This window comes from Heterocephalus glaber, unplaced genomic scaffold (genome assembly GCF_053883595.1).
Source record: "Heterocephalus glaber isolate CG9 unplaced genomic scaffold, H.glaber_assembly_v1.0 deba00001538, whole genome shotgun sequence".
In the NCBI taxonomy this organism is placed as follows: Eukaryota; Metazoa; Chordata; class Mammalia; order Rodentia; family Bathyergidae; genus Heterocephalus; species Heterocephalus glaber.
The window spans coordinates 22584730-22612048 of record NW_028258333.1 but is presented as its reverse complement, the minus strand read 5'-3'; the positions used below and the strand labels follow the sequence as shown (position 1 = coordinate 22612048).

General features: G+C 35.3%; 1 protein-coding gene across 2 annotated transcripts in view; it reads left to right on the top strand.

Annotated features, from left to right (window-relative positions):
• The window catches only part of Ranbp3l (RAN binding protein 3 like), a 59068-nt gene extending 35494 nt beyond the window's left edge, over nt 1-23574 (top strand). Inside the window, exons 6-15 of one of the 2 annotated variants that reach the window (XM_004848609.4) lie at nt 6774-6845; nt 7174-7313; nt 10008-10096; nt 12315-12399; nt 14878-14980; nt 15396-15520; nt 16840-16960; nt 18694-18836; nt 21085-21277; nt 22824-23574. In XM_004848609.4, coding sequence (XP_004848666.2) covers nt 6774-6845; nt 7174-7313; nt 10008-10096; nt 12315-12399; nt 14878-14980; nt 15396-15520; nt 16840-16960; nt 18694-18836; nt 21085-21277; nt 22824-22867 — 1115 coding nt within the window. In that variant the 3' untranslated portion in view covers nt 22868-23574. The remainder of the gene's footprint in view (nt 1-6773; nt 6846-7173; nt 7314-10007; nt 10097-12314; nt 12400-14877; nt 14981-15395; nt 15521-16839; nt 16961-18693; nt 18837-21084; nt 21278-22823) is intronic. The other variant, XM_087189296.1, reaches the window with a different exon arrangement.
• The last annotated feature ends 3745 nt before the right edge of the window (nt 23575-27319 follow it).

Here is a 27319-nt window from a genome sequence, read left to right as displayed (position 1 = left end):
GGAAATGAGAAAAACAGTACTGTTTTATATGGATGATTTATTGTTGGTTTTCAATAATAAAGATCATAAAATCATTAAATTTTAATTCGAGAAGCAATACTATTTCAACATGTGTAATATGTTATAATACCTTGAAGAAGCAATTCTTATTCTTTTTTTTGTATTAAATTCTTTTATTGGTACATTGTAGGTATACAACACAATTACTTTTCTCATTGGGAATTGTACCTTTATATAATGCATCTTGGTTCTTATTTTTTCCCCATTCCTAGCCCTCCCTTCATGCCCTCCACACTTCCCTATTTACAAAGACTTTATTTCTATTTTTTCCATTTCTCAGCATTTTTTCCTTTCCCTTCTTTCCTTTCCCCTGCCCCTCCCACTACCCCTACCCCTTTGGACCTTTTCTTCCTATTTTACATTATCGATTATTCATTCTAATCATTGGTACATTTTAGGTATACAATATAAGGACATTCATCATTGGAAATTTGCACCTTTACATAGTCTGTCTTGGTTCTTATTTTTCACCCTTGCCCAGCCCTCCCCCTTCAACCTCTCCAGTCCTTCCTATTTACAAACATTTTGTTCCTATTTTTCCATTTTCTCATATTAATCCCATTCCCTTCTATCCTTTCCCCTAGCCCTCCCTCTTCCTTCCCCTTTGCCCCTTTTCTTCCTATTTCACATTACCTATTATACATTTAGTCCTTATTTACACTTTCAGTTTCTCACACCAGAGAAACTATTCGGTATTTACACATGTGTGCCCTATTTATTTCACTTAAGAGTATCACCTCAATGTGCATCCACTTAGCTATAAATGTCTAATTTCTCATTTTTTATGGCTGAGTAGTACTCCATTTTATTAAAAAACCACATTTTCTTTATCCAGTCTCCAGTTGATGGGCATTTGGGCTGTTTCCAAGTTTTAGCTATTACAAACTGTGCCGCTATGAACATGGGTGCACATATATCACTGTGGTATGATTCTTTTAATTCTTTGGGGAAGATCCCCAGCAGTGGAATAGCAGGGTCAAATGGGACCTCCAGTCCTAGTTCTTTGAGGTATCTCCATGCTGATTTCCACAGTGGTTGCACCAGTCTACACTCCCACCAGCAGTGGAGAAGGTTCCTCTTTCCCCACAGCGCCGCCAGCATTTGTTATTGGTTGATTTCATGATAGCAGCCATTCTTTCTGGAGTGAAGTGGAATCTCAGTGTTGTTTTCATTTGCATCTCTCGAATGACCAGTGATGTTGAACATTTTTTCATGTATTTATTTGCTGTTTCTATTTCTTTGTCTGAGAAATGTCTGTTCATTTGAGATGCCCATTTTTCGACTGGGTCTTTAAATTTGGGAGGTCTGATCTTTTTAAGTTCTTTATAGATTCGAGATAGTAGACCTTTGTCTGAGGAAGAGCAGGTGAAGATGTTTTCCCACATTGTGGGTTGTCTCTTCACATTGCTGGTGGTTTCTCTTGCTGTGCAGAAGCCTTTTAATAAGAAGAGATCCCACCTGTGGATTGTTTGTGCTAGTTCACAGACAACTGAGGTTTTGTTCATAAAATGTTTTCCTACACTGATGTCTTCAAGGGTTCTACCTAACCTCTGTTCCAACTGGTTCAGAGTTTCTATTTTAATATTCAGATCTTTAATCCATTTTGATTTTAGTTTAGTGCATGGTGAGAAATACAGGTCTAGTTTTAATCTTTGGCAAGATGAAGCCCAATTTTTCCAGCACCATTTATTAAAGAGGCTATCTTTCCTCCAGTGAGGGTGTTTGGCTCCTTTATCAAAGATGAGACGGCTGAGTGTGTCTGGTGTTGTTTCTACATCTTCTAATCTGTTCCACTGGTCCTCAAGTCTGTTTCTTTGCCAGTACCATGCTGGTTTTATCACAGTAGCTTTGTAGTAGAGTTGCAGGTTGGGGATTGTGATAGCCCCTGCCATGTCTCTGTTACCTAGAATTGCTTTTGCTATTCTGGGTCTCTTCTTGCTCCAAATGAATTTTTGGATTGTTTTCCCGAGGTCTATGAAATATGCTGCTGGAATCTCAATTGGAATTGCATTAAATCTATACAGCAGTTTTGGAAGTATGGCCATTTTCACTATATTAATCCTTCCTACCCAGGAGCAGGGGATGTCTTTCCATTTTCTGATATCATCTTCAATCTCTCTTTTCAGAGTGCCATAGTTTTCAGAGAAGAGGTCTTTGATTTCTTTCATTAGGATGAGTCCTAGGTATTTCGGTTTTTTGGATGCTATTGTGAAAGGAATGATTTGCCCTATTTCTCTCTCAGTGAGTCTGTCACTGGTGTAGAGGAAAGCTATTGATTTTTGTGTGTTGACCTGGTATCCAGCTACTTGACTGAATTTGGTTATTAAGTCCAGAAGACTTTTGGTGGAGTTCTTGGGGTCTTCTATATAGAGTATCAGGTCATCTGCAAATAATGAAAATTTGACTTCTTCATTTCCTATCTTTAATCCTTTTATTTCTTTCTCTTGTCTAATTGCCGTGGCTAATGTTTCCACAACTATATTGAACAAGAGTGGTGATAGTGGACATCCTTGTCTTGTTCCTCATTTTAGTGTGAAGGATTTCAGTTTTTGACCATTTAGCACAATATTGGCAGTTGGTTTTTCATAGATGGCTTTTATCAGTTTGAGGTAGAGACCATCTATTCCAATTTTTTTGTAGGGTTTTTATCATAAATGCATGTTGGATTTTGTCAAATGCTTTTTCTGCATCTATGGAGATAATCATATGGGTTTTGTCTTTGGCTCTATTGATATAGTGTATTACATTGATTGATTTGCGTATGTTGAACCATCCCTGCATCCCTGGGATGAATCCCAGTTGATCAGGGTGTATGATCTTCTTGATGACCTTCTGCATTGTATTTGCCAGTATCTTATTAAGGATTTTCGCATCTATGTTCATTAGTGAGATTGGCCTATAGTTCTCCTTTTTGGTTGGGTCTTTCTCTGCTTTGGGGATCAAGGTGATGCTTGCTTCCAGGAATGAATTTGGGAGTATTGCTTCCCTTTCAATTTCATTGAAGAGTTTAAATAGTAGTGGCAGCAGTTCCTCTCTAAATGTCTTGTAGAATTCAGCAGTGAAGCCATCAGGGCCCAGGCTTTTCTTAGTTGATAAGTTTTTAATTATATTTTCAATTTCATTGGTTGATATTGGGTTGTTCAGAATTTTTAGGTCTTCTTCGTTCAACTTTAGTAATTCATATGTATCTAGGAATCTGTCCATTTCTTCTGTGTTGTCCATCTTATTGGCGTATAGGTTCTGGAAGTAGGTATTGATGATCCTCTGTATTTCTCCTGGGTCTGTTGTAATTTCACCCTTTTCTTTCCTAAGTGCATGGATTTGGGCCTTTTCTTTCCTTTTTCTGATGAGGTTGGCTAAAGGTTTGTCAATTTTGTTGATTCTTTTGAAGAACCAACTCTTGGCTTCATTGATTTTTTGTATTGTTCTCTTAGTCTCCATTGTATTGATTTCTCCTCTGATCTTTATAATTTCCTCTCTTGTATGAGCTTTGGGGTTGTCCTGCTCTTCTTTTTCTAGAAGCTTGAGGTTCAGCATCAGGTTGTTTAATTGGGCTCGTTCTGTTTTCCTAATATGCATACTCACTGCTATGAATTTCCCTCGTAAGACTGCTTTCACTGTGTCCCATAGATTCTGATATGTTGTATTGTCATTGTCATTTAATTGAAGGAACTGTCTGATTTCTTTAATGTCCTCTGTGACCCATTGGTTATTCAGAAGTGTGTTGTTCAATTTCCACGTGTTTATGAAAGTTTTTGAGTTTCTTTTGCTATGGATGTCCAATTTCATCGCACTATGGTCTGATAATATACAGGGGATAACTTCAATTCCTTTGCACTTACTTAAACATGTTCTATGTGTGAGTATGTGGTCTATTTTGGAGAATGACCCATGTGTAGCTGAGAAGAATGTGTATTCTGATTTTGTGGGGTGGAACACTCTGTAAACATCTGTTAAGTTCATTTGTTCAAGAGTTCAATTGAGTTCTAGTATTTCATTACTTATTTTTTGTCTAGTTGATCTATCTATTTGTGATAGTGGGGTGTTGAGGTTGCCCACTACAATTGTATTAGTGCATATATGACTTTTCATGTCCATTAGTATTTGTTTTATATAGTTGGGTGCACTAGTGTTTGGTGCATAGATATTTATGATTGTCATCTCTTCCTGTTGGATTCTTCCCTTTACAAGGATGGAGTGTCCTTCTTTGTCTCTCTTAATCAGTGTTGGTTTGAAATCTACTTGATCTGCCAAGAGGATAGCTACTCCTGGTTTTTTTCGGGTTCCTGTCGCATGGAGTATTGTTTTCCACCCTTTAACTTTCAGTCTATGAGTTTCCTTTTGAATTAAGTGTGTTTCTTGTATGCAGCATATTGTTGGATTTTGCTTCTTGACCCATTCTGCCAGTCTATTTCTTTTGATTGGTGAATTGAGACCATTAACATTGATGATTCTAACTGAAACGTATTGACTTGTCATTGCCCTGACTTTTTCTTTTTGTTGGGTTCTCCCCCTTTACATTTAATTTCTTGTCATGCCAGATGGGTTCATTCTGCTTTGCTTCCTGGGGTTGTGATCCTCAATGTGTGTTCCTAGGATATTGTGTAAAATTCTTTGGAGGGCTGGTTTGGTATTCACGAAGTTCCTAAGGTGCTCTTTGTCATGAAAGTATCTTATTTCTCCATCCATTTTGAAAGACAGTTTTGCAGGGTACATCAATCTGGGTTGGAGGCTGTTTTCTTTTAGGGCTTGCAATATGTCACTCCAAGCTCTTCTTGCCTTGATGGTTTGTGTTGAGAAGTCTGCTGGGATTCTGATGGGCTTTCCTTTGTATGTGATTTGTTTCTTTTCTCTGACTGCTTGGAGAACTTTGTTCTTCTGTTGTGTTTCTGGAATCTTAACAATTATACACCTATGTGTAGATTTTTTTTGATCAAGGTTATTTGGAGTCCTACATGCCTCACTTATCTGTATGTCAAGCTCTTTTCCCCTGCTTGGGAAATTTTCTGCCATTATTTCTGTGAAGAGATTTTTCATGTCATGTGTACTCTCTCCTGTTTCTTCCTTGAGCCCAATCAGTCTTATGTTATTCTTTTTTGCATCATCTAGCTGCTGCTGGATTGATTTCTCATGTTCCCTTATAATTTTGAAGCAATTTTTCTTTTCCTGGTCACTAATTGCAATCTTATCTTCTGTATCTGAAATTCTGTCCTCACATTGGCTCATTCTGCTGTGTAGACTTTCAGTGGAGTTTTTCATGTCCTGGAAATCTATTTGCATCTGTTTTATAGATTCCATTTGTTTCTTATGTTGGGATTCCATCATGTTCCTGAGCTCCTCTCTAGATTTATTAATTATGTCTTGCACTAGGGGCACGGTTTCTCCTGTTATCTGAGAAATTATTTCTGATTTCATTTTTTCCAGATCCCCTTTTGTTGCCAGTTCAGTGGGTCCAGGTGGTTGACTATCAGAGTGTTCCATCTCATTTCCCTTTGGAGTTGCTGTAGGTGATCTGGAAGTCTGGTTTTGAGACTTATTTATGTGTTTTCTCATTTTGACTGGGGCAGGGAGCTGTTAGCGCCTGCACGGATTATCTCCTCCGAGCTGGGTGAGGTGGGACAGGGGCCGGGAGCAGTGGTAGGGCTGGTGACCCAAAAGCCCTTTCCTGTGGGCTGGGAGCAGCCAGAAGGATGGTGGCCAGGAAACCCCCTTCCTCTGGACCAGGAGCAGTGGGATGATGGCTCAGAAGCCCCTCCCTCTGGGCCAGGAGCAGCGGGACAGAAGGTGGCCCAAAAGCCCTTTCCTCTGGGCTGGGAGCAGCGGGAGAGACAGTGACTGGGAAGCCCCTTCCTCTGGACCAGGAGCAGTGGGACGACGGCTCAGAAGACCCTACCTCTGGGCCGGGAACAGTGGGACTCAGTACCTTGGTCTGGTGGTCTGGTGTCCTCTGCGTCTTTGTAGTATGGAATCAGGTGGCTGCCTGTCTGCAGTGGGGTGATTCGGAGTCTTCCGCGCGACTCAGGACCTCGTTAGGGCGTGCACAGACCTGCCTGTCTGCAGGGGGCTGATTCAGCGTGTTCTGTGTGACACAGGACCTCGGTAGGGCATGAGGAGACCTGCCCGTCTGCAGCGGGGTGATTCAGTGTCTCAATTCTTATTGTTTTGTCATCTCCATTAACTAGTTGCTGTTTCTGTAATTTGTTATAAGAGGATATCCCCACCCTTTGAAATGTATACAAATTTTATGCTGGCAGCCATGCCCACTCTTATCCCACCTGCATACTTACAGAAAAATAATTTAGTGTAACGGTTGTCTTTACTTTTGTCTTCAGGTATACTCATTAAAGAGTGATTGGAGGGGAGACTTTGCTAATAGTTTTATAACATTCTATAAAAGTTTTGCAGTAATGCACACAGGGTCCATTACCAATTCACATTTTGTAATCTGCAGCTTCCTACAGCATACTAGTTCATGATTATAAAGACTACCTTTTCTCTCTGTGACTTAATTTTCATTTAGATTTCTGAGAGTAAACAGTATAATGTAGCAAAAATCTGGCAATCCCATTTTTACCTGAAGCAGCCCAGTAAGGGGCACTCCTATTACTGTTAGCGCCAATAGTGACATCTATTGGTGAGTTCAGAACAGTACTTTTTAGCCTCCACTAGTGTAAAATTGACACACTTGCACTGATTTAATTTTTTTCTTGCAGTGAAAAAAAACAATGTTTTTATGACATCAACTCTAGTGCAAAAGAATGTTGATATGAGCAGTGCAGAACAAGGTATGTAGCTTCTTTTTCAAGAACCTCAGAAATTTTGCATTTACTATCTATATTTTAATCTGCATATATGTATGTTTTGGTTATATGGAGGTAGGGCAGAATGATATAACATGAATGATAAAAACATTTGGTAATCCAGGCTCTGTGGTCAAAATAAAAACTTGTAGGGCAAAAACTAGACAGGGAGGGAGTGGTTGGTAATTTGATTAGTTAACATTAGTCCCTCATTTAATCATGATGCTAGAAAATAGCATGATATTAGTTAAAAGTAGGGAGAGAAGATGATTTTATTAAAAATATATTGACTCTTTAATTCTATTCTTTTAAGGTCCTATGAAACACTCAGAATATGTTCTAAGACCTGCTGTTTTGCAGCCACCTCAAGCTCAAAGCTGTGAAAATGTAAGAAAAACATTTTGGCACAGTGCAACAGAATCCTGCAAGATTAAAGAAAAAATAAAACACGAGGTAAGAAAAACCCCTATGGTACTACTGACCCCAATCCCTCATCTTTTTCTATAGAAGGTTGTTTTAGGGTCCCCACTTCCAACATTAGGGGCTACCTGAGATTTAAGAACTGCCACCCAGGCTGGACAGCAAAAAGCTCTTGGTAATCTTGTTAAATTTTGCCTCTTAAATTACAGTTGTTGCACTCTGGGAAGCTGAGGCAGGAGGATGACAAGTTCAAGTGCAGCCTGGGCAAAGTAATGATTTAAGGAGACTTTCAACTAAAGGACTAGGGAGGTAGCTCAGTGCTAGAGCCCTTGGTTCAATCCCCAGTAATGGGGAAAAAAAAGAGAATTGCTCCCTGGAACAAATCTTGTGGCTACTCCTAAGTGGTAAAGCTGAGTACTGGGCAGTGAAAACCTCTGAGACTTATTCCAGATAAGGGAGGGGGAACGTTTTGCCTCCCAGCTGTTCAACATTGTAGCGTGGCTTTGGCCATTTAGGTCACACCAGAGCTCCACTCCAGACCTATCTTCCTAGACACAGGGGCAGGGAACGCTCTACATGATATAACTGGGAGGGCCTAGGCAGCCTCTAAAGACAGACAAGAATTCTCCTTACTAATTAGTAAAGTGTGTGGATCATTCACCCTAAACTTTTCTAAGCAGATACTCATTTTGCTCAGGTGTTGTGGATATGGGTTCAGGCATCATTTGTTGCTGCATGCAGCTCTAGCTGTGCCTTCCAACAGAAACAGACACTTAGGAGGAATGGAGCATAAGATAGGTGCTGCAGTTGGAACTGGAGTTGTTATTCCATCAGCCATTTGTTTTCTGCCAAGCCTCCGAGGGTTGATCATCTGGTTTCATTTTGTTTGTTTTCCCTATTCTGAACATAAAGACAACACAAATGAAAAACATATCAGCCCTTTTGATTCAATTAAAAATCAGAATGAAACTTAACTCTACCTCTGTAACTGCCTATATTTATCCAAAGCACCTAACATTCTCTTTTTATCAATAAAATGAGGGAGATGAATTTGGCCAGCATTTACCAACACTTTTGTATTTCCAAATCCTTTCTTTGGTAAGCTATAAATTAATGAAACACATTATGATTTTAAAAAATCATTTAATTATGCATATTACATGATAAGTAATTTTAAAGTAGAATATATCTTTAATTTTGATCAATTAGTAGTAAAAGTTTGCATTAAAATATAATTTAAAAATTATCACCATGTCACATAAGTTATTACTTGTATCTGTTTAGGGAAAGGTATATGTTAATTTATTTTAAATTATGTAAGAAAAAGTATGATAAGTTGACTAATATAAAAAATATTATACTGCATTTGATTTGGAATAGCATCAAAATTTTGATTATATGTTTTGAAATCAAAATTAGATCAATATTTCTTTCTTGGCATGAATTTTATAAATCTTTAATTGCATACTTTAAAAATAAAATTTATTAATATGTTTCTTGCACTTGTTGACTAAATAACACTTGTTTTACAAGCATTTCCTCTTGAGTAATTTATATGTCTTAATGAGTAGACATTATTCCTGGACACTGAATAGCCCAACTGGATATTCCCATTATTGAATTTTCAAATTTATGAAAATTATTTGAAGATCTATAGACACTACATATAAAATTCTATGCAAGAATTTTTACCAAATGAATGTAATTTGCCCCTAGTGAAAATTATCCCTAGTTATATTTTGTAGAATCATTATTTTTGTTTCTTATTAATATATATGACTATCAGATGTTATTATTCATCCTGTTATTAGTCAGTGACCACTCATTGTGGATACATTAAATAATATATACCTAAAGAACTATGTTAAGCAACATAAGAGTAAATACTAACATTCTGGCAGAGAGATAAATTGAGTGACTGGGTCATGAATACGTACTTTGATCTTTGCTAACCACCCACATGTTCTCCTGGTACATATTTGTCAATTTTCAAATTCCTGTTATAAAAGAGAAAATACAAAAATTTATTTTTATTGATTGATAGAAAAATTTAAGTGGAAACAGATACCACCTGCCTTTAAAAACATGAACCCCCAGAACATCTTTGCAAATTGTTAAGATGGGGACAGAGAGGTGTCTACAAATTACCAGATAATTTATATGTCTCTTTCTGGTTCTAAAATTTCTTACTTTTACATTTATATATTAGTACAGGTAATGTGCATGCGTATATGCTTCTAAGACAGAACGACTCATTTATTAAGTGACTGGTAGAAATGTTGTGATGAAGAGATGAGTTTCTTCTCAAATTAGTGAAACAATTAGGGTATTTTCAAGGATTAAACAGCCTAACTAAACTAGAAATAAGAATTAACTTCATTTGGCTAAAAAGGTAAAAGTTACAAAAGACAACATCATTTCTGAATGTTATAGCAAAGTCTATAGCCCAGTGTCTGACAGACCTGTGTTTGAATTCAGCTGCATTCTGTTGTGTGTGACTTAAGGAAATTATTTAAGCTTTTTATGTCAGTTCATTCATCTGTAATATGTGGATGACAAAAATACAAAGTATGTGGAGTTGTGAGGAGTAAATGAGAAAATTTACATAAAAAGATCAGGCAATACTTGAATGTAGTGAGCTTTCAACATAACTATTGTTTCCTTGTCTGATGTTCCTAGAGTAAGGCAATTCTAATGAACTTTTCTGGTGGATTTCTTTTCTTTCAGATTTCTGAGGGGAGCTCCAATTTATTAAATGAAACTTCACCAACTTCCAGAATTTCAGTCCAACATTTTTTAGGTGCAACATTAGTAGGGTAAGTTAGTGTAGAGTCCATGTCCCATAAGCAAAATATTTGGGACTAGAACTGTTTCAGATTTTGGATTTTTTTCAAATTTTTAAAATACTTGAATATGCATAATAAAATAAATCTTTAAAAAATTCATTTATATTTCATATATTCCTTAGACACATAACCTAAAGGCAGTTTTACACAATATTTTTAATAAAACTTTGTTCATTTTGATGACTTGTCACATGAGGCTAGGAATTTTCCACTTGTGATATTATGTCAGTGCTCAAAAAGTTTTGGATTTTAGATTTCAGATTTTTGGATTACGGATGCTCAACCTTATGAGAAGGAAACAGAAATGTTTTCCTTTATTTTATTATTATAAACATTCTTGGAAAATAATTTTCTGACATTGTATGGAATTGAGAAGAATTCCATTTGAAAGGACTTTCTTTTGTAACCTCCTTTTTCATTAGAATATATTTGCATTGCAATTACATTCATCTTGGGGAATTGTTACATATAGTATCACATCTTAATCATTTTTACTTCCTCTTCCCCTCCCAGCCTTTCATCTCCACCCATTCCCAGATCCCCTTCCCATTCCTAAATGGCTACTTCTCTATTTTCTATCAACTATCTTTTATTTTGCACTTTATTTATATTTGGGGTTTCTCATACAAGAAAAAGTATGCGATTTTAACTTTCTGTTTTATTTATTTAGCATTGTGCTCACAAGGTGCATCCATTTTTCCACAAATGACTCAAGTTTATCCTTCTTTATGGCTGAGTAGTAATCCATTGTGTACATATATCACATTTTTTATCTGTTCACCTGGTGGTAGGCATGTAGGGTATTTCTGAGACTTAGCTGTTATGAGTTGTGCTGCTATAAACATGGGTATACATGTAGTATGTCTTTAACTCTTTGGAGAAGATATCCAGAAGAGGTAGAGACAGCATCTTGCTGTGTTACTCAGGCTGTTCCTGAGCTGTTGAGCTTCGATGTGTCTGAGTGCCCTCTACAGTCCTCCTCCTTCAGTCTCCTGAATGCTGGGATTACAGGCCTGTATCATCACACTAGTCTTGAAAGAACATTTTATAAGAATACAAGTTTAAAATGCTTTTCAAAATCTCTCCAATGTTTCAAATATCACATTAGTATTGGGTTGGCTTTACCATCTCATTGATTTGGGTTACAATGTTTCAAAGGGTATGATGAATCTTTAGTTGGGCATTAATGATCTGCTCATTAGATTAGTTTTTTCTCCTCTTTCTCTGACATTTTTCCCTCTTTTATATTATTTTTTATCTATTATTTATTGACATAAGCTGTATAGACATAATGAAAAGTAATATAAATCTACAAGATAAAAAGTTAACCCAGACATGATGGTGCATGCCTGTAGTTCCAACACTTGGGAAGCTGAACAGTTGGGTAAAAAATTCAAGTCCTATCTAGGCCACTTAGCCAGTTCCTGTCTCAAAATAAAACTAAAAAGGGCAAGTGCAAAGTCTCTGGGTTCAATTTTTAGTATAGCAAATTTTAAAAAAGTAATTTCTTAGTGATTAATATTAATATTTCTGGTGATTCTCTGTTTGATCAGAGAGAACATTAAGACTAGCTTTGGACATACAGTGAGTTATAGGAGTAGGCTCCATCAGTAGCACTGGCCTACTGTGCATATTAGAGATGCAATGGAGAACCCTAAGCACACGAAGAGAGGGTTGCCTGTTTTCAAGGTTCTCATTATGGAAAATCACCATTTTTTAAAAAAAGTTTCTGGCAGGAAAAATATTAAATTAATGCACACTCAGTTATAATTGAGGAGATAGATCAGCTTTGCTTTTGTCCTGATGATCTCTGATTGGTAAAAGCATCATCAGCCACTTGGGGCAGAGAAGAAGGCAAACAGTGGGAGAGACTGTGCTGGAAAAGCAGAAAGGCAAGAATGGGGCAGCCCTCCAAGCCGATCACACAGTCAGCATAGACATGGGCACAAAATGGTTTGCATGAGGCAATGCCAATGCTCTAGCAGTTGGCAAATATTTTGAATATCACCTCTGGAAGTACCTATCTCATTTTTTCCTTCATTTCTCATTAACTTCAGACAGCAAAAAATGCAGCAGATGTTTATGTTTCATATAAATCCATTAAATCATTTGATTATTTTTGACTGCTAATGCTTAAAATGGTTTATCTATATATCTAAAATAGCAAATGCTTATTTCTTTTTCTCAGATGTCAACCAAATGAAGATAAGTGTTCCAGTAAAAGTTGCAGTTATGACTTTGTTTTTGGAGAAAACATGGTAGAAAGAGTTTTGGTAAGATTTTGGTAAATATTTCTGATAGAGCTGTCACATCAAATTTCTGAAGGCAAATTAATTAAAAGCAGTCTTGAATTACAGGATACTTTTAAACTTCTGGATTCAAAGGCACAGTCTCATTCTTTAACTGGAAAGATTCTCCTGGGAAGCATGTCCCATTTTGTTAGAATAAGAGAAACCCAGAGAGGAAGGGAACTGCATAATTATACCATTATTACTGATGTGAAAAATTAAATAGTTGAGTCATGTTAAAGCAGAGGTACCTGAGGAAATCCAGCATTATCTGCAGTAATTAGATAAGCTCAACTGGTAGTGACATTTTAATATAGTTTTTAATAACATTTTATAACAAGATGCATTCAAAGTCATCTACCAATGTATTCTAATTAATTACAACTCCATCCTTCAAGCTCTTACATCAAAAAACATTATTATAACTTCTTTTGGTAGCTTTAAGGGGAAAATCACAGTGCTTTGTTTACCTAGGGGAATATACTTAACAAGTGAAAATCCCTAACTACTATTACTATCATCCTTATTTAATACTGAGCATTTCCCTGCACAAGGCAGCTGCTGCTCAGCCTTCTGCAGAGCTCTGATTTCTAAGACAGCATAATCTAAGAAGTGAGGAACCGTGAAAGCTGTGGAGCAACTGTGCCTCTGATTACATCTGTCCCTCACAGCTCCATGCTTCTTTCAGCTTTTATTCAGACCAGGATCATGGTAGCAATATGCCCAAGGTAGCTGCTTGTCTTAGAGTTACTAGTTACATGAGGAACTCTAAGGAAGCTGCAGAGCTTTATACATGTGTAAAGGCTCAGATTAATAAAAGGGCTAATTTACAATGTCAGTTTATTCCAAGATTATTAATGTAAATCTGTCATTTTTAAGACCTTGCTTATTCTAGACCTGCCTCAGGCTACCTCTCAATTCCAATAAGTAGTATTGTAGCTTTTTACCTTTAAAGACACCTTTCTGTCATTCCCAAGAAATCTAATCCTAGAGTTGTTGACTCTCATCTTCGGACCTGAGTCAGAATGTATGAAGCCCCAGGGTGACATTCCATGCAATATCTAGGCCCCTTTTTTTGTGTCATTTAAGTTTGACACTAGCTACTGCTTCTGTAAGATTATCAGAAATAATTAAAATGCTTTCCAATCCTCACAGGATCAACTTGAACACTCAACTCAATTCACCAAACATGTATTGAGTTCCCATGATACATAAAGCACTGGTCTCATGTTTCACTGCATATTAGAACCATCTGGTGAGCCGTTAAAGAATTTCTTATGCCTGGGTCTCACCCTAAAGTAGTTATGTCAGAATATCTGTAGGTAAGTCCAGTCATCAAGTGATTAATGTATAGTCAGGTTTGAAATTACCTGGGTAAGTGGTCATATAAAGGTAAAGGACACCCACATTCTAGCGGGATATATAACACAATAAGAGGAGACAGACAGATAACTATCCCAATGAGCTTCAGCCAGGACTACAGAGGTTTGGTGTGAAGGCACTTGAGCACATTTACTATGAGGATTTTAAATTTGGTTTATAAAAGGACCTGAATTTCATATCTCTTTCAGTAAGCAATAAAATAAGGGATAACATGAACTATGGAGATAATTTGTATGTTTCCTCTATAATTTTGTAAACCACTTGCCCTGAAATATGGGTGCCAAGATGCACTTCTGGTTACTGGTTGACCATGTGCTTTTAGAGTGAATTTTAGAGCCTGAGTTTCTATTTTCTTAAAATGAAAATAATTATACTTATCTCTACCAATTTTAAGCGGATATCTTGATGTCTGATTAAATAATTCAAAAGACTCTTGAATTCATAAAGGAAAAGATATAAACAAAAATATAAAAGTATCATTGTGCCATTTCTCCCTGTTCTGCCTATCTATATGCATAAATGGCATGCTAGTTAGTTGTTTTGGTTTTTTTTTTCATGCAGGCTCGTATTACATCAGATGTATACAGCCCCAGGTATTCTGCCTTAAAAGCAATCGTTGGCAAAAATTGTCTTGGGGGAAAAGTTTGGATTCTTTCTACACAGGTGTTCTCTGACACATCTAGGGGGTTTTGAAGTGGATAGCAAGAGTGAATTTTGGGGACTACTGAAATAATTTGAAACTGATTCATGGATTGGATTTCCTGGGTATCAGTCCTGGCTAGTAGAAGCATGGAATGGCCATTATCTTCTTTTGAGCCACTGGTACTTTTTTCATTATTCCTGGGACTATATCCCACCCAAAGTAGGCTAGTGGTAACTAGATTATGATTTTTTTTGACAATTAGAACCAAGACCCTCCAACAATAGGGAAGAGCTCCTTGATTAGCATATAGGGAGCTGGGAACAAAAACATAGCAGCTGGATTTGTGTGCTATGTTGAAATAGAACAACAAAATTATCTTTTGGCTTACTGCAAGTATACAGGGATAAAATTAAATAATGCATCTATTCCCTACCTAGGGCCCTCAAAAAGTAAGCCAGCCTCAACTTGAAAATGATTCAGATGCCAAGGAAAAAACATTTAAATCCATTCTGAAATTTCCTATCAATTCTCCAAATTCAAGTAAGAATTTTTTATTTATAAACATTTGATATAAATACTTTGTCAGTTGTTTAATATCTTTAAAATTAAAAGCAAAATAATCTAGTATTTAAATAATTTTGGTAAAAGTTAAAACATAAATAATAACAACCAGATATTACAAGGTTTTTTTGTTGTTTTGTTTTTTCTGTTTTTTTGGTACCAGGGATTGAACTTGGGTCCTTACGCTTGAGAGTGATATTACAAGTTTTAAAAACATTTTAATTTAATGTTATGGGGGAGTCAATAATTAGATTTTACCCAAACTCAAGCATTTTGACTTTTTAAATACAAGATAAAGAGAATGCATGTTAACAGTGGCAACAAGGAACATTCACAGCAGAGAAATGAGGCCTCTCATGTGTTCCCCCCCCCCATCATTTTCTCTTACGAACAGACTCTATTAAAAGTACATCTCTAATTGAATCAGCTGCTGCTTTCTCTTCCCAACCATTACAAAAATGCTTGCTGGAGAAAACTGATGTTATAACAGGAGAGGAAGCAGAACACAATGTGTTAAAGGTCTGTATGTTGTGTATTGCTCCTTCTAGTAGCACTTACATATATAAAATAAAGTTATCATCAGCAAGGACATCTTTAAAAATGCTAACAGAAACAGAGTTTTCAGGAAGACTAAGTTGCTTAAATAAACATGTTGGCGGCTTACAAAGCTTAAACCATTTAGTTATTATTTTCTTACATTCGTATGTGCAATTTGCAGGAAAGTGGGTTGTCAAGTTTACAACAATTCCACAGATCCTTATAAAATAACTTCAGACTTATACTTTATATTGCCATGATTGCTTTTAAAATCAGTGCTATTATCACACTATTGATGAACTTCTACTTACACTGAAGGTTTTTAAATGTTTATAACATGACTTGTTTTCAATTTAAGATAAAATTTTTATTCCTTTTAAGATGTTTAGAATTTTGTATAAATCAAGTTTCACAAATGTACTCTACAGTATCATATTTGAGTATTGAGTGGAATCAATCAGGGTACCATAACTTATAATTTTTCAACAAGTCAGAGATTTTCCTTTACTTGTCTCCATCTGCTTTTCTCCCAAACTCTCTCCATTCCTGTTCATATCTTCTGTGATCTAAGGATAATTTTACTCTAAATAAATATGTCTCAAAGCATAATCCTTAGATTAGATAAACCCCAGTCTTACTGAATTAATTGCTAGGTGTGAATCCCTGGGATGCTAGGGCTTTTAATAGGCTGTCTAGATGATTCTTGTGCATAGGAGTGTTTGAGAACCGCTGTTAATCATAAAATTATCAGAGGGGACCCTCTGGTATCACATTATAGTTTTCCAACTTCTCAGGCTATCTGCAAATTTTGAGCCTGCAAATATCTACATGATTCCTTTATTTTCAAATAAAATTATGTAGCACAAACAATACTAAGTTTAATGTAAAAAAGTCAGTGTATACAAACACACATTAAGTGAAAAAGCAGGAAGTACATACCATATTCTACCATATATAAAAAAAGAAAAGAGTATATATACATTGGCATGTATATACATAACAATATACCTGGAAGGATAAATAAAATATAACAGTGGTTACTTGTTACAGGGGTGGAAATTGACAGATGAGGAAGAAAGGTAGTCTTTTTCACTTTGTATGTCTTTTTATCTTTTGAAGTTTGAACTACTCAAAAATTGCATGCTTTTAAAAGTTAAGTATATTTCAAAAGCTGGTTTATAAATCATTAACCAAGGTTATTCTGTTAAAAGTTCAAACAGATATAAATGCTATAACATAGGAAATGATTTACCTTGAAAACAATTTCTGTACATTTGACACTTTAAAAAATTGTCATTTAGATCAACTGCAAGCTTTTTATATTCAACAAAGCAACACAATCCTGGATTGAAAGGGGCAGAGGAACTCTGAGACTGAATGACACAGCAAGCAGTGACTGTGGGACTTTACAGTCAAGACTAAGTAAGGAATCATTTTGTAAAGCAAGCCATAATTTTTCAGGGTAAAACTGCTAAAGTAGGTACACAACAATTTCTAGACATGTGTCAGATCACACCATTAAACCAGACTGTTGAAAACAATATTATTTTCAGTGTATGCTAGGGGGTTCTCATTTCAGGAAGACTCTCTGTAAGGTTGCATGGGTTCCAGTTCTGGTTCCACCACTACCCACTGACACTGGAAAAGTGACCTAACCTCTTCTGGCCCTAGTTGCATCAACTTAAACTAGGGATAATGGTTTTTGAACATTGTGAGAATTCAATGAGATACTATATAAAGCACCTGTGTCAAAGCCCAGCATACACCTAAACTAATCTCAATATTAGTGAATGGAATATGTTGCAAAATATCTTGCAAAGTGAAGTTTTTCAAAAAGAAAATATCCATCCTATAATTTATCTTTCGCACCCCTATATGGTATGGGGGTTGGGATGAAGGCTCAGCATCTAAAGAAATAGGTGCAGCGGGCCAGGGATTTAGCTCAGTGGTGCTACCACCTGCCTTGCAAGCGCAAAGTCCTGAGTTAGATTCCCGGTACCAAAAAAGAAGAAAAAAAAAAGAAATAGGTGTAGGACTATTGAATCCTGTAAGCAAAGTGATGATCAGAAGCTGGAGTTGGTCAAACTGAAAGACCCAAGAGGTTTGGCATCCAAAAGGACACACTGGGCCCATTCAGAATCCCAAACTGAAAGTGAACACAGGCAGAGCTGGGTGCTGTGAATGGTTTGGGCAGGCATTTTTGACAGGTTGAAGCTTAGGGTAGACTATATGTAGGAGCTGGTTCCAAGTACATGGTTATCTGCTGAGTTTCAGATATCATACTCAAGAAACAGGTAAGGAGTAGAATTCAGATTAAAAGAATAAGAACAGTGTTTTCAGTTCTGGAACTGACCAGCATGTTTCCAAATAACACAAACAATATTCCCAAGGCAGTACTAGCTGTTCCTGTTCTGGTTTAATTCCAGTGCCTGCCAAAAAAAAAAAAAATCCTAACCAAACCAAACCAACAAACAAACCTCTGAAACAACTTATTATGCAGGCAATATATACTCACTGTAAGAAACAGAAAGTATGAGTGAAAAAGAAAAAAATAAAATCATCTAAAGCCTATCTTTCTGAGATAATCTGTTAACAAATTATCTTCTTGTGGATCTTGTTTTCTGTATACACATGTGTACACAGACTGCAAAACTTGTGATTCAGTGTTACATTGCTTTGGAATCTTATGTTTTATTTTACATAGTCTATTATGATCGTCTTTCCACATCAATGCCTTCCTTCAGTATTCTTAAGGGGGTCATAATATTCTCTTGAATGGCTGCACTATAATTTATTTAATTCCATTTTTGACACTTAAGGTTTTGTTTCAGTTTTTTTTTCTATTGTAAACAGTTCTTGGATAAATATTCTTCAGACTAGTAGGTCTTAAAAGTAGTTCTGAAATCTTAGCCACTTAAAAATATTATAGTTAAAAATACAATTGTAGCATTTAAGCTAAAAAAAAAACACCTGTCAACATAATAAAGCCCAAATGCAATTTGCAAACTAAGTTATAATCTAGTCAAATTACAATTTAATAGTGAAAATATAGTCTGGCAAACTACAAGATTTACTTTGCTTTCAAAAAAGGTGAGTTTCCTGGAAGTCTAAGGAATCAAGAACTATAATCTGACATATTCACTTTTCTGCTACAGTTATGCGTAATCAAGGCAGTCTGAGGCTGATCCTCAATAGCAAACTATGGGCTCAAATGAAGATCCAAAGAGCAAACCACAAAAATTTACAAATTACAGCTACTGATTTAGAAGACTATTGCATCAAAGTATTTTTAATTCAGGTAAATGATGAATTTCACAGATGAAGGATTATCCTACTAATACAGTATATTAATAGATCTCTACAATTTCTATTTTTTCATGTTGTCATGATAATCTGTACCATTGGCAAGGAAACCAGTCATTTATTATGGTTGTTTTTAGTTTAATATAAGATCTAAATTGTATATGGAATTCAGAAATTACCCCAAGGTCTAATCAATTGGTACCCATTCCAAGACATCTGTATAATATATGCCATCTATTCTGTTGATTACTACTTCAACTATGTTAATAGTCTTACTACGGTATATTACCAAAGTGACCATATTGTCAGGAATGGCTCCCAGGAGGTCCACAGAATCTCAAGCCTCATGGCTTATACTACAAGCTGAGAAGGAGAAAGCTTTGGGATCACTGGAAAAGAGCCAGTGAGAAAATGGAAAAACACAGAACTAGCAAGTTACAAGTCCACCAGCAAATTCCAATTCTGAACATGAGTAAATCTCCAAGGTAACAGAATGGGAGCACAGTTTAGTTCACCCAGGCAGCAGGAATAATTGACCTCAAAGACAAGATCCTGACCCAAGAGAGCTGCCAAGAACAAAGCCCCTCTTCCTTCCTGCTCCAAAAGCTGGGTTTCCCCCATAGGCTGAGACCCAGAAGACTAGAAAAGACTGAGTACCCAAATAATTTAAACAGAATGACAAGTAAATCGGCTCCATAGAATAATGGAGAAAAAAGTTGGTGTGTGCCCAGTGATTAAAAATTCAATGGCTTTAATAACTATAAGTGCACTGTGAGGTGCACTTGACATTATTTTAAAGATGTTAGGACAAGATGATGTTTAAACTCTGTTTGCCATTTAGAGAAAGAATACTTGATACTTGGCCAGGCCAGATCCCTTGGTTTTAAGTGGGTAAGGCCATGTGCCAGAAACTGAGACTGAGACTATTAACCATGATTAGACTTCCAGGCTCAATATTTGACCCATGCTGACTTTTAAAACTTTAAGATATTTACTAGCAATAAGCAACTTAAATGTAAGAGAAATTGCTCAATATTCCACCTTCAGAGATGGTACTTGTTAACATTTTAGTTGAATACTATATAGATTAAGCATTCTCGATTCAAAAATTTGAAATACAAAATGCTTCAAACATTGAGCCTAAAAGCCCCATTATGTTGTCATAAGTGGGAAAATTCTACACCTGATCTTATGTGACAGGTCCCAGTCCAAACACAAGTACACTAAAACTATTGTATAAAATTACTTTTAGACTATGTGTGTAAGGTATATACAAAACATAAATGAATTTCATGTTTGGACCTGGGTCCCATGCCTAAGGTATCTAATTATGTATATGTGAATATTCCAAACTCTAAAAAAATTCCAAATATGTATACATACATATGTAGCATACTGTATATACTATGTGGCCTTCAGGCAAGTTTCTTAGCCTTCCTTAAATTGATTTACTCATGTGCAAAATGAAGGTAACAATAATACATTTTATAAAGCTACTGAGATTAAACAGCTAAAACGATTGTGAAAAAAATCACCTGTAATTTCATTTACTAATGCAAATAAATGTTTTTCATGCCATTAAATAGTTACTTATTCCTCAAAATGTCTTTTAGTAGATGAAAGAATTCTATTTTGGCATACCCCAATTTATTCCATTAATCCTGCTGATCTGAATGACAAAAAACTGAAATTCAAGACCCAGCAACTTGCTGGGTAGCTGTAACTGAGACAACTCATTTTACTTTCTGAGCCCTAATTTTCTTGTTTGTAAAAGGAATTGGGTATATATTGACTACCTGTGCTTCTTGCTTTTGCTAATATAAATGGAATGAATAATGAACCCACATTATAAGAATTATAAGAATGTCACTTGGAAGAATTTGTAAGCAAAGCAATGGAAAGGAAATAGAAGCCTCTTTTCTCTGACCCTACAATTTCCTGTAGTGTAAAATAGTGAAAGAATGGTCATACCACACTTAAATTCAAATAGAAATATCTTAAATTACAAAATTTTATTTTCTCAATTTAAAGTAAATACAAAATTATTCACTGTAGGATGCAGTTTGGTGCAAGATTAATTGGCTTTTTACTCCGTAATTTATAGGAGTGTTAGAACTTATTTACATTCTAGATTTATGCCCTACAATTCTTTCTTTACTAATAGTGAAAGATTAAAAATCTTTAAAATGTGATTAATATTAGTAGGTGATTTGTGTTCATAACATCTTAATTTTTCCTCTCAGGCTGGTGCCAAAGATACACGGTATCTTTATGCAGCAATACATCACCGTCTTATTGCCCTTCGAAGCTTCAATAATAAGCAGAAAGATATCAATCGAGCTGAAAGCCAGTCAGAAACAGTCCTCCAACAACTGAACTGTGAAAGCTGTGATGAGGATGAGGACGATTTTATCCAAGTCACTAAAAATGTATCAGGTAAATAATTAGGTCAGAAGTTTAAAACAGAAATGTTAACCACAATCCCAATATAGATTTTTTAAAAGTAAAAGTAATGTTTAAAGTGAGTGGTGGTTAGAGCCCTGGTTGTTTTGATCTGATTTGCAGGTTGGAAAATCATTGTCTTCCATGAGTAGTCTTCAGTAGGATCTTATCAAATCAGCCTCATTGTAATGTCTGCATGTCATTTACATGCATGTCATTTACATAAAATACTGTATTTATAAGTTAAAGTATTACATTGATAATCACTTATTCCTAGTTCTCTCGTTCTCATTCTATTATTGGCTATAACAGGAGGAATTATAAATACATACAATGGGACTACAGGTAAATATGACAAAACCCTGTTTATTCTCCTTTCAGAATTTGATTATCTCAAAGAATGCCTACATTGTATAAATTCTATCTTTGAGTTCCTTCTTTCCTAGGGCAAATTACTATTTATCTTATTGTGCCGGGATTTAGAAATAGATTAAGGTTGAGGAAGAGCCAGGAATAAACAGACTTTAAGGTTTCAGTGCATACTCTGATTAGTGGATTTAAAAGTATTATTCATCATTATTATTGGGGAAAAAACATTGTCAAAGAACTAGTAAGCTCAACTTTGTTATATATATGTAGCTATTCTAATAAAACCATGCAAGTTTTTTATTTTAGAAAGTCTCACTTAATCCTGAATTCTGTTCTATAGTGTAATACAGTTAAAAAGACAGAGTAGTAACATTTTCAACTTTTAATCATTTTAAAACTTTAAAGCTGCTTTAATTGTACACAATTTAAGAATTTATCAGAGAACATGTATAGAACTGGATGAAAGATCTTTCTTTGCTTATTAATAAAAAATATAATCAAAAGGAAAAATACATAAAACCTGCAGATTAGGATTGCATTCCGTGTGACTCAGTAAACCAGAGAACTAAATGAAAATGAGTTTTTTTGGTACTTTAAACAAATTTGTTAAACAGTTTTTAATTCTCTGAAGAATATGAAATTAATAAATAAAATTACCTTTCATATGTTTATATTGTTAATAATAAAATGGGATCCATTAGAAAATCAGTTGGTAACCACTAAAAATGTCAGTTTGAAATAGCTATTAAAAAGCAAAATTCTCTCATCAATGTATTATATCCTATTTTAGAAAAGAAGTGATATGCAACTTTCTTAATACAAAATGGCAGAAATAATGAAAAGCAAATGTCAGTTACATGAATCTCCCTTCCTCTCTGTCATTTTTTCCCCCCTTTTCACTTAGTATTTTCTCCAGGAAGTATTGCTAAAATGTTATGGAGGCTATAAAGTCTTTTTTTTTTTAACTTTGATGCCATGAATTAAGAAAAGTTTTAATTATCTGAAAATGTTATGGTTAAGATTATTAGCAAGATTTCCAAATGTAACTTATAAAAATGTTGCTTCTGTGTCTTTCATTTCCTTACCAGTGAGTATATTCATGTTCAGTTGGATTTTATATTAAATCTAGTCTAAATATATTACATGATCAAATATTAAATTTATATCACAGATCCTTCTAGGTGGACTCACAGACAATCGGTTGCCTGCTCATGAGTACGAACTCCTGTAAACATGACGACATCTACAAAAAGATTGGTCACCTTGCTGAAAATATGAAATCATTCTAACTTAATGAGAAGATACTGTTCATTCCTTGAAGAATTTTTATAGAAAAGTTTAAGAAATATAATTTTTGCCATTAAATTTTTTCTTTTGTTTTATATTTTGATTCTTGTGAGAAAATGACAGAATTTAATAGATGGACTTCAGAAGTATAAAATTTATAATTTTTGAAGAAGTTAATTTAGAATAGAATTTGATAACTAATCTGGATTATTTATTACATTGATATATTGACTACAAGTATAAACTGCTGGATTTGATAAATATCTGAGGTTCTTTTCAGTCATATATTGAGTGTAAAACAAATATTTTACTAAATTTCCAGTCATTTCTTTAAAAAATATTATAGTTGCATGATAATATTTCATTAAATGATATTTGTCTTCTGGAAAATACATATTTTTATTTAACCTTTGGATTTCCTAGTAATATAAACTTGTATATTCAAGTATAGATTCCTTCACAGGAAGTATCTGTTTTTGGATTTGTATTCATTGTATCTTGTATATGCTTGACTCATGGTCAATGCACAATAGTTTGAATGAATGAGCAAAAATGTAATGCATTACCTATGTATAAAAAAGTCAGTTTACAAAAATCCAAATAAATTAACTTGTTTTCTGCTTTATCTAATTAAATTGTCATCACATTCTAGTGAGTATGGCTATATAAAGCTGTTTTATAAAATTAATATACCAAATGGATTTTTTAAAAATTCATTATTCTACACTACAATCATTTCAACAATTGTGCAACATAATACTGATGCTCTCCTTTTGAGATGTTGCAGAGATGTTTCATGACTCACACAAGAAAATTAGGCTTCTTACTTATAGCCACATTTCATTTTCAATCCAGTTTGATTACCCTAGTCTTCAAAATAACTTCTGACTAAGACCCCTAAACAATTCTCCATTCCGATGTATTCCTTATTTAGGTCAATTCCCAATTTATATCTCTTTATTCTTTTTGTGACTACAGAAAACACATGGTAATAAAATATTTTATAAGTTAATCAAGGACTCAAAAAATACAAAGAGAAGCTAATGTGTTATGGAGAGATGATAAAACAGCAATTTCAGTTTTCTTTCTTTTTCCCAATCCTTCACCCCCTAATCCTCAATGGAAAAAAATTTCATTAGAAGCATAATATAAATAGGGACATATTTTGTTTGTTTGGTTTTTTTTTTTTTGGTACCAGGGATCAAACTCAGGACCCTGCACTTGGAAGGCAGGTGGCAGAACCACTGAGCCAAACCCCCGGCCCAATGTTTGAAGAAGATATTAAAATACTGGTTCTTTTCTTTAAAGGTTTTAGCTATGTGGGAACATTGTGATTGCACCATAATTATTAAAGTGAAGCAGAAAGCAGAGATATTCTTTATCTTCCTAACACCTTCATTCTTAACTCCACACTAGGGTGGAGATACAGCAATATTTTCTCAACGTTCTAAACACTTTAATACAAACTGAATTAATCCTATGAGTTTCTTTGGACCTCCTGCATGGATCAAAGGAAAAAATAGACTAATTTGTGATTTATGTAGAAATGTCAATGCAACACAGCCAAAAATAGACTTAAGACTATCCGGCAGACCTAGAAAGTGTGAACATTCCTGGATTATGAAATAGATACAAAGAGCAGAAATATGGTATTTACCTCACGAGTCTTTCAGCACTTTTTTTTTTTCTTTTGGTACAGGGGATGGAACTCGGATCCTTGAGCTTGCGCAGCAGGCGGCGGAAACCACTGAGCTAAATCCCCGGCCCCTCTTTCAACCTATTTTGATAATAGAAATAGAAACATTTTATAGTTTTTCTTTGTCCTGCATCTTTATCTGGCTGTTTCTGTGTCCTCTGACTTCTTTTTTTTGTTTGTTTTTGGTACCAGGGATCGAACTCAGGACCTTGTGCTTGCGAAGCATGAGCCAGAACCACTGAGCTAAATCCCTGGCCCCCTTTGACTTCATTCATGTGAAGAGATTAATTAACTTACAATGCTTTTTTTAGGTTGAGTATGTGCTTTCAAAGCCTACATTTTGGATTTCCAATAAGCTTTTAAAAAAATTTAAATTTACTTAACTATCCTCCAAATATATGATAGGTATTTAATATTATACCTAATTATATATCTTATATTAAGATAATCTAATTCTCTTTCAGTAGGATTTTACTCTAGTTGTCTAGATTAATTATGGACCATTAACATTCCTCTCTTAAAAATATTATTTTACATTTATTATTACCAATGCAAGGGACCCTTTGTCCTCAGAGAAAAACATCCTGTACAAATTTTAAAGTATGCACTGTCACAAAAAAGGCACAGAAGTCTTCCAGAGTCAGATGTACATGAAATAAGGTAGAGGGGTTCTAGGGATTGGAAAGGATACACCTTAAAGAGCTCTGTAAATTTTTAATTTGTGAATATCACAGTGATATATTTCCCATAAAATGCTGCAAACAAGCTTAAAACATGGCTATTGCATGGTTAGCTAGTAACCATTTTACTTCATTAGTGAAACACACCAGCCTCACAGCAGACAGGGTCCAACGGTGAAACTCAGTAACATTCTAGATTTTTCTAGTTATTGGAATATGTGAAACTGATATTAAATCCTTGATAGTTTTGTTTATTGTTGTTTTGCAATGGTTACATCATAATCACAGTATTAGTTAATTTTTGACATAGGACTTGGAAATACACAAATTGAAATACACAAACACATCTGAAATTGCTAAGATATTTGCAAACTGTGACAATGGAGGAATTACTGAAATGGCTGATCTAGTTAGTATTCTACAATAAAAATTACATTATTACTAATAACTAGATTATTACTAAATTTCTTAATTTCTACCAATCTAGTCAATATAAAACACTATTTAGTAGACATGGTGGCACATACTTACTACAATCCTAGGTATTCAGCAGGCTGAGATGGGAAGATTGCAAATTTGAGGCTAATCTGGGCAATTTAGGGAGACCCTGACTCAAAATTTAAAAGGCTGGGACTATAACTCAGTGGCAGAGGATCTCCCTAGTACGTGCCAGGCTCTAGCTTAGATCCCTAGCACTGCAAAATATAAATAGATTAAATAATAAATAAATAAGTAAATAAATAAATTTTAAAAATACGATTTCACTGGACCTTAATTTGCATTTTTCTGATTTTTACAAGTAAAAAGGCTGAGTATCTTTTCAGGTATTTGTTCACTGCTTGTGTATCTTCCTAGAAACTCCTCTTCATAATGTTTTCAAAGTTAATTGTATCATCTGCTCCTTTTGTTTTGGAGCATATACAGGATATAAATCAAGCTTCTAAGCATGGACATAACACTTTCCATGGTCTTATGTCTATCACTGTAGCCTCACCTGTCAGTATTGGCTACCTGTCTGTAAATTTCCTAGGAATTCAGAACCACTGTTTCATTGCCTCAATGCTTTTTTTTTTTGGTACCAGTGATGGAACTCAGGTCCTTGCACTTGCAAGGCAGGCAGAGGAACCACTGAGCTAAATCCCCAGCCCTCAATGCTTTTGTTTATGCTGTTCCTTCTGCAGAATTTCTTTCTCACTCATGATGAAACTAACACTTTACTCATTCTTGAAGGCTCAGCTCATAACACTTACACAAAGCCTTCCCTAACTCTTCTTAAGCAGAATTAGGACTTGGGGCTTCAAATTCCTAAAACGTGGTGCATAAATGTTATTGGTCAGACTTTAGGCTCAAGAGCAGGGATTTAATCTCCAATACCTAGAAGGGAGCCTGGTACAAATATAATTTATCTCCACTGACAGGTGTTGTATGTGTAAAACTCAAGATAGATTACCTGATAGGAAGCCAGAAATAAAGATGTGAAGCTGAGTAGGAAGATAAGGGCTAAAGATGTTGGTAACAGCTGAAGTCAAGGAAGGGGAAGGGGGCTAATACCTGTCTTTATAACAGACTGAGGGGGTAGTCAATTGTAAATATATTTGCAACTTTATGAGGTAGCTACTATGTTTTATAAATGAAGATGTAGGCTCAGAAAGATTAAGCAACCAGTTCAAGGTTTACAAAGCTAAAAAAAGCTAAAGATGGGATTTGAGCTAAGGCTTTTCTAATTTCAAAGCCAAGCTCATTTCATTACACAACACTGGATGAACTCAGCCAGGACAGTGAGAGGAGGGGGATGGTGAATACGTGAACAAAAAAGGGAGAAGAGAATAGAAGACAGATCCTGGAGATGGGCGTAGGGAAAACTCCAAGAGGGAAGAGAAGGGCCGGGGATTTAGCTCAGTGGTTCCACCACCTGCCTGGAAAGCACAAGGTCCGGAGTTCTATCCCCCCCACACCCCACCAAAAAAAAAAAGAGGGAAGAGACATGAAAGAAGCACCATTAGG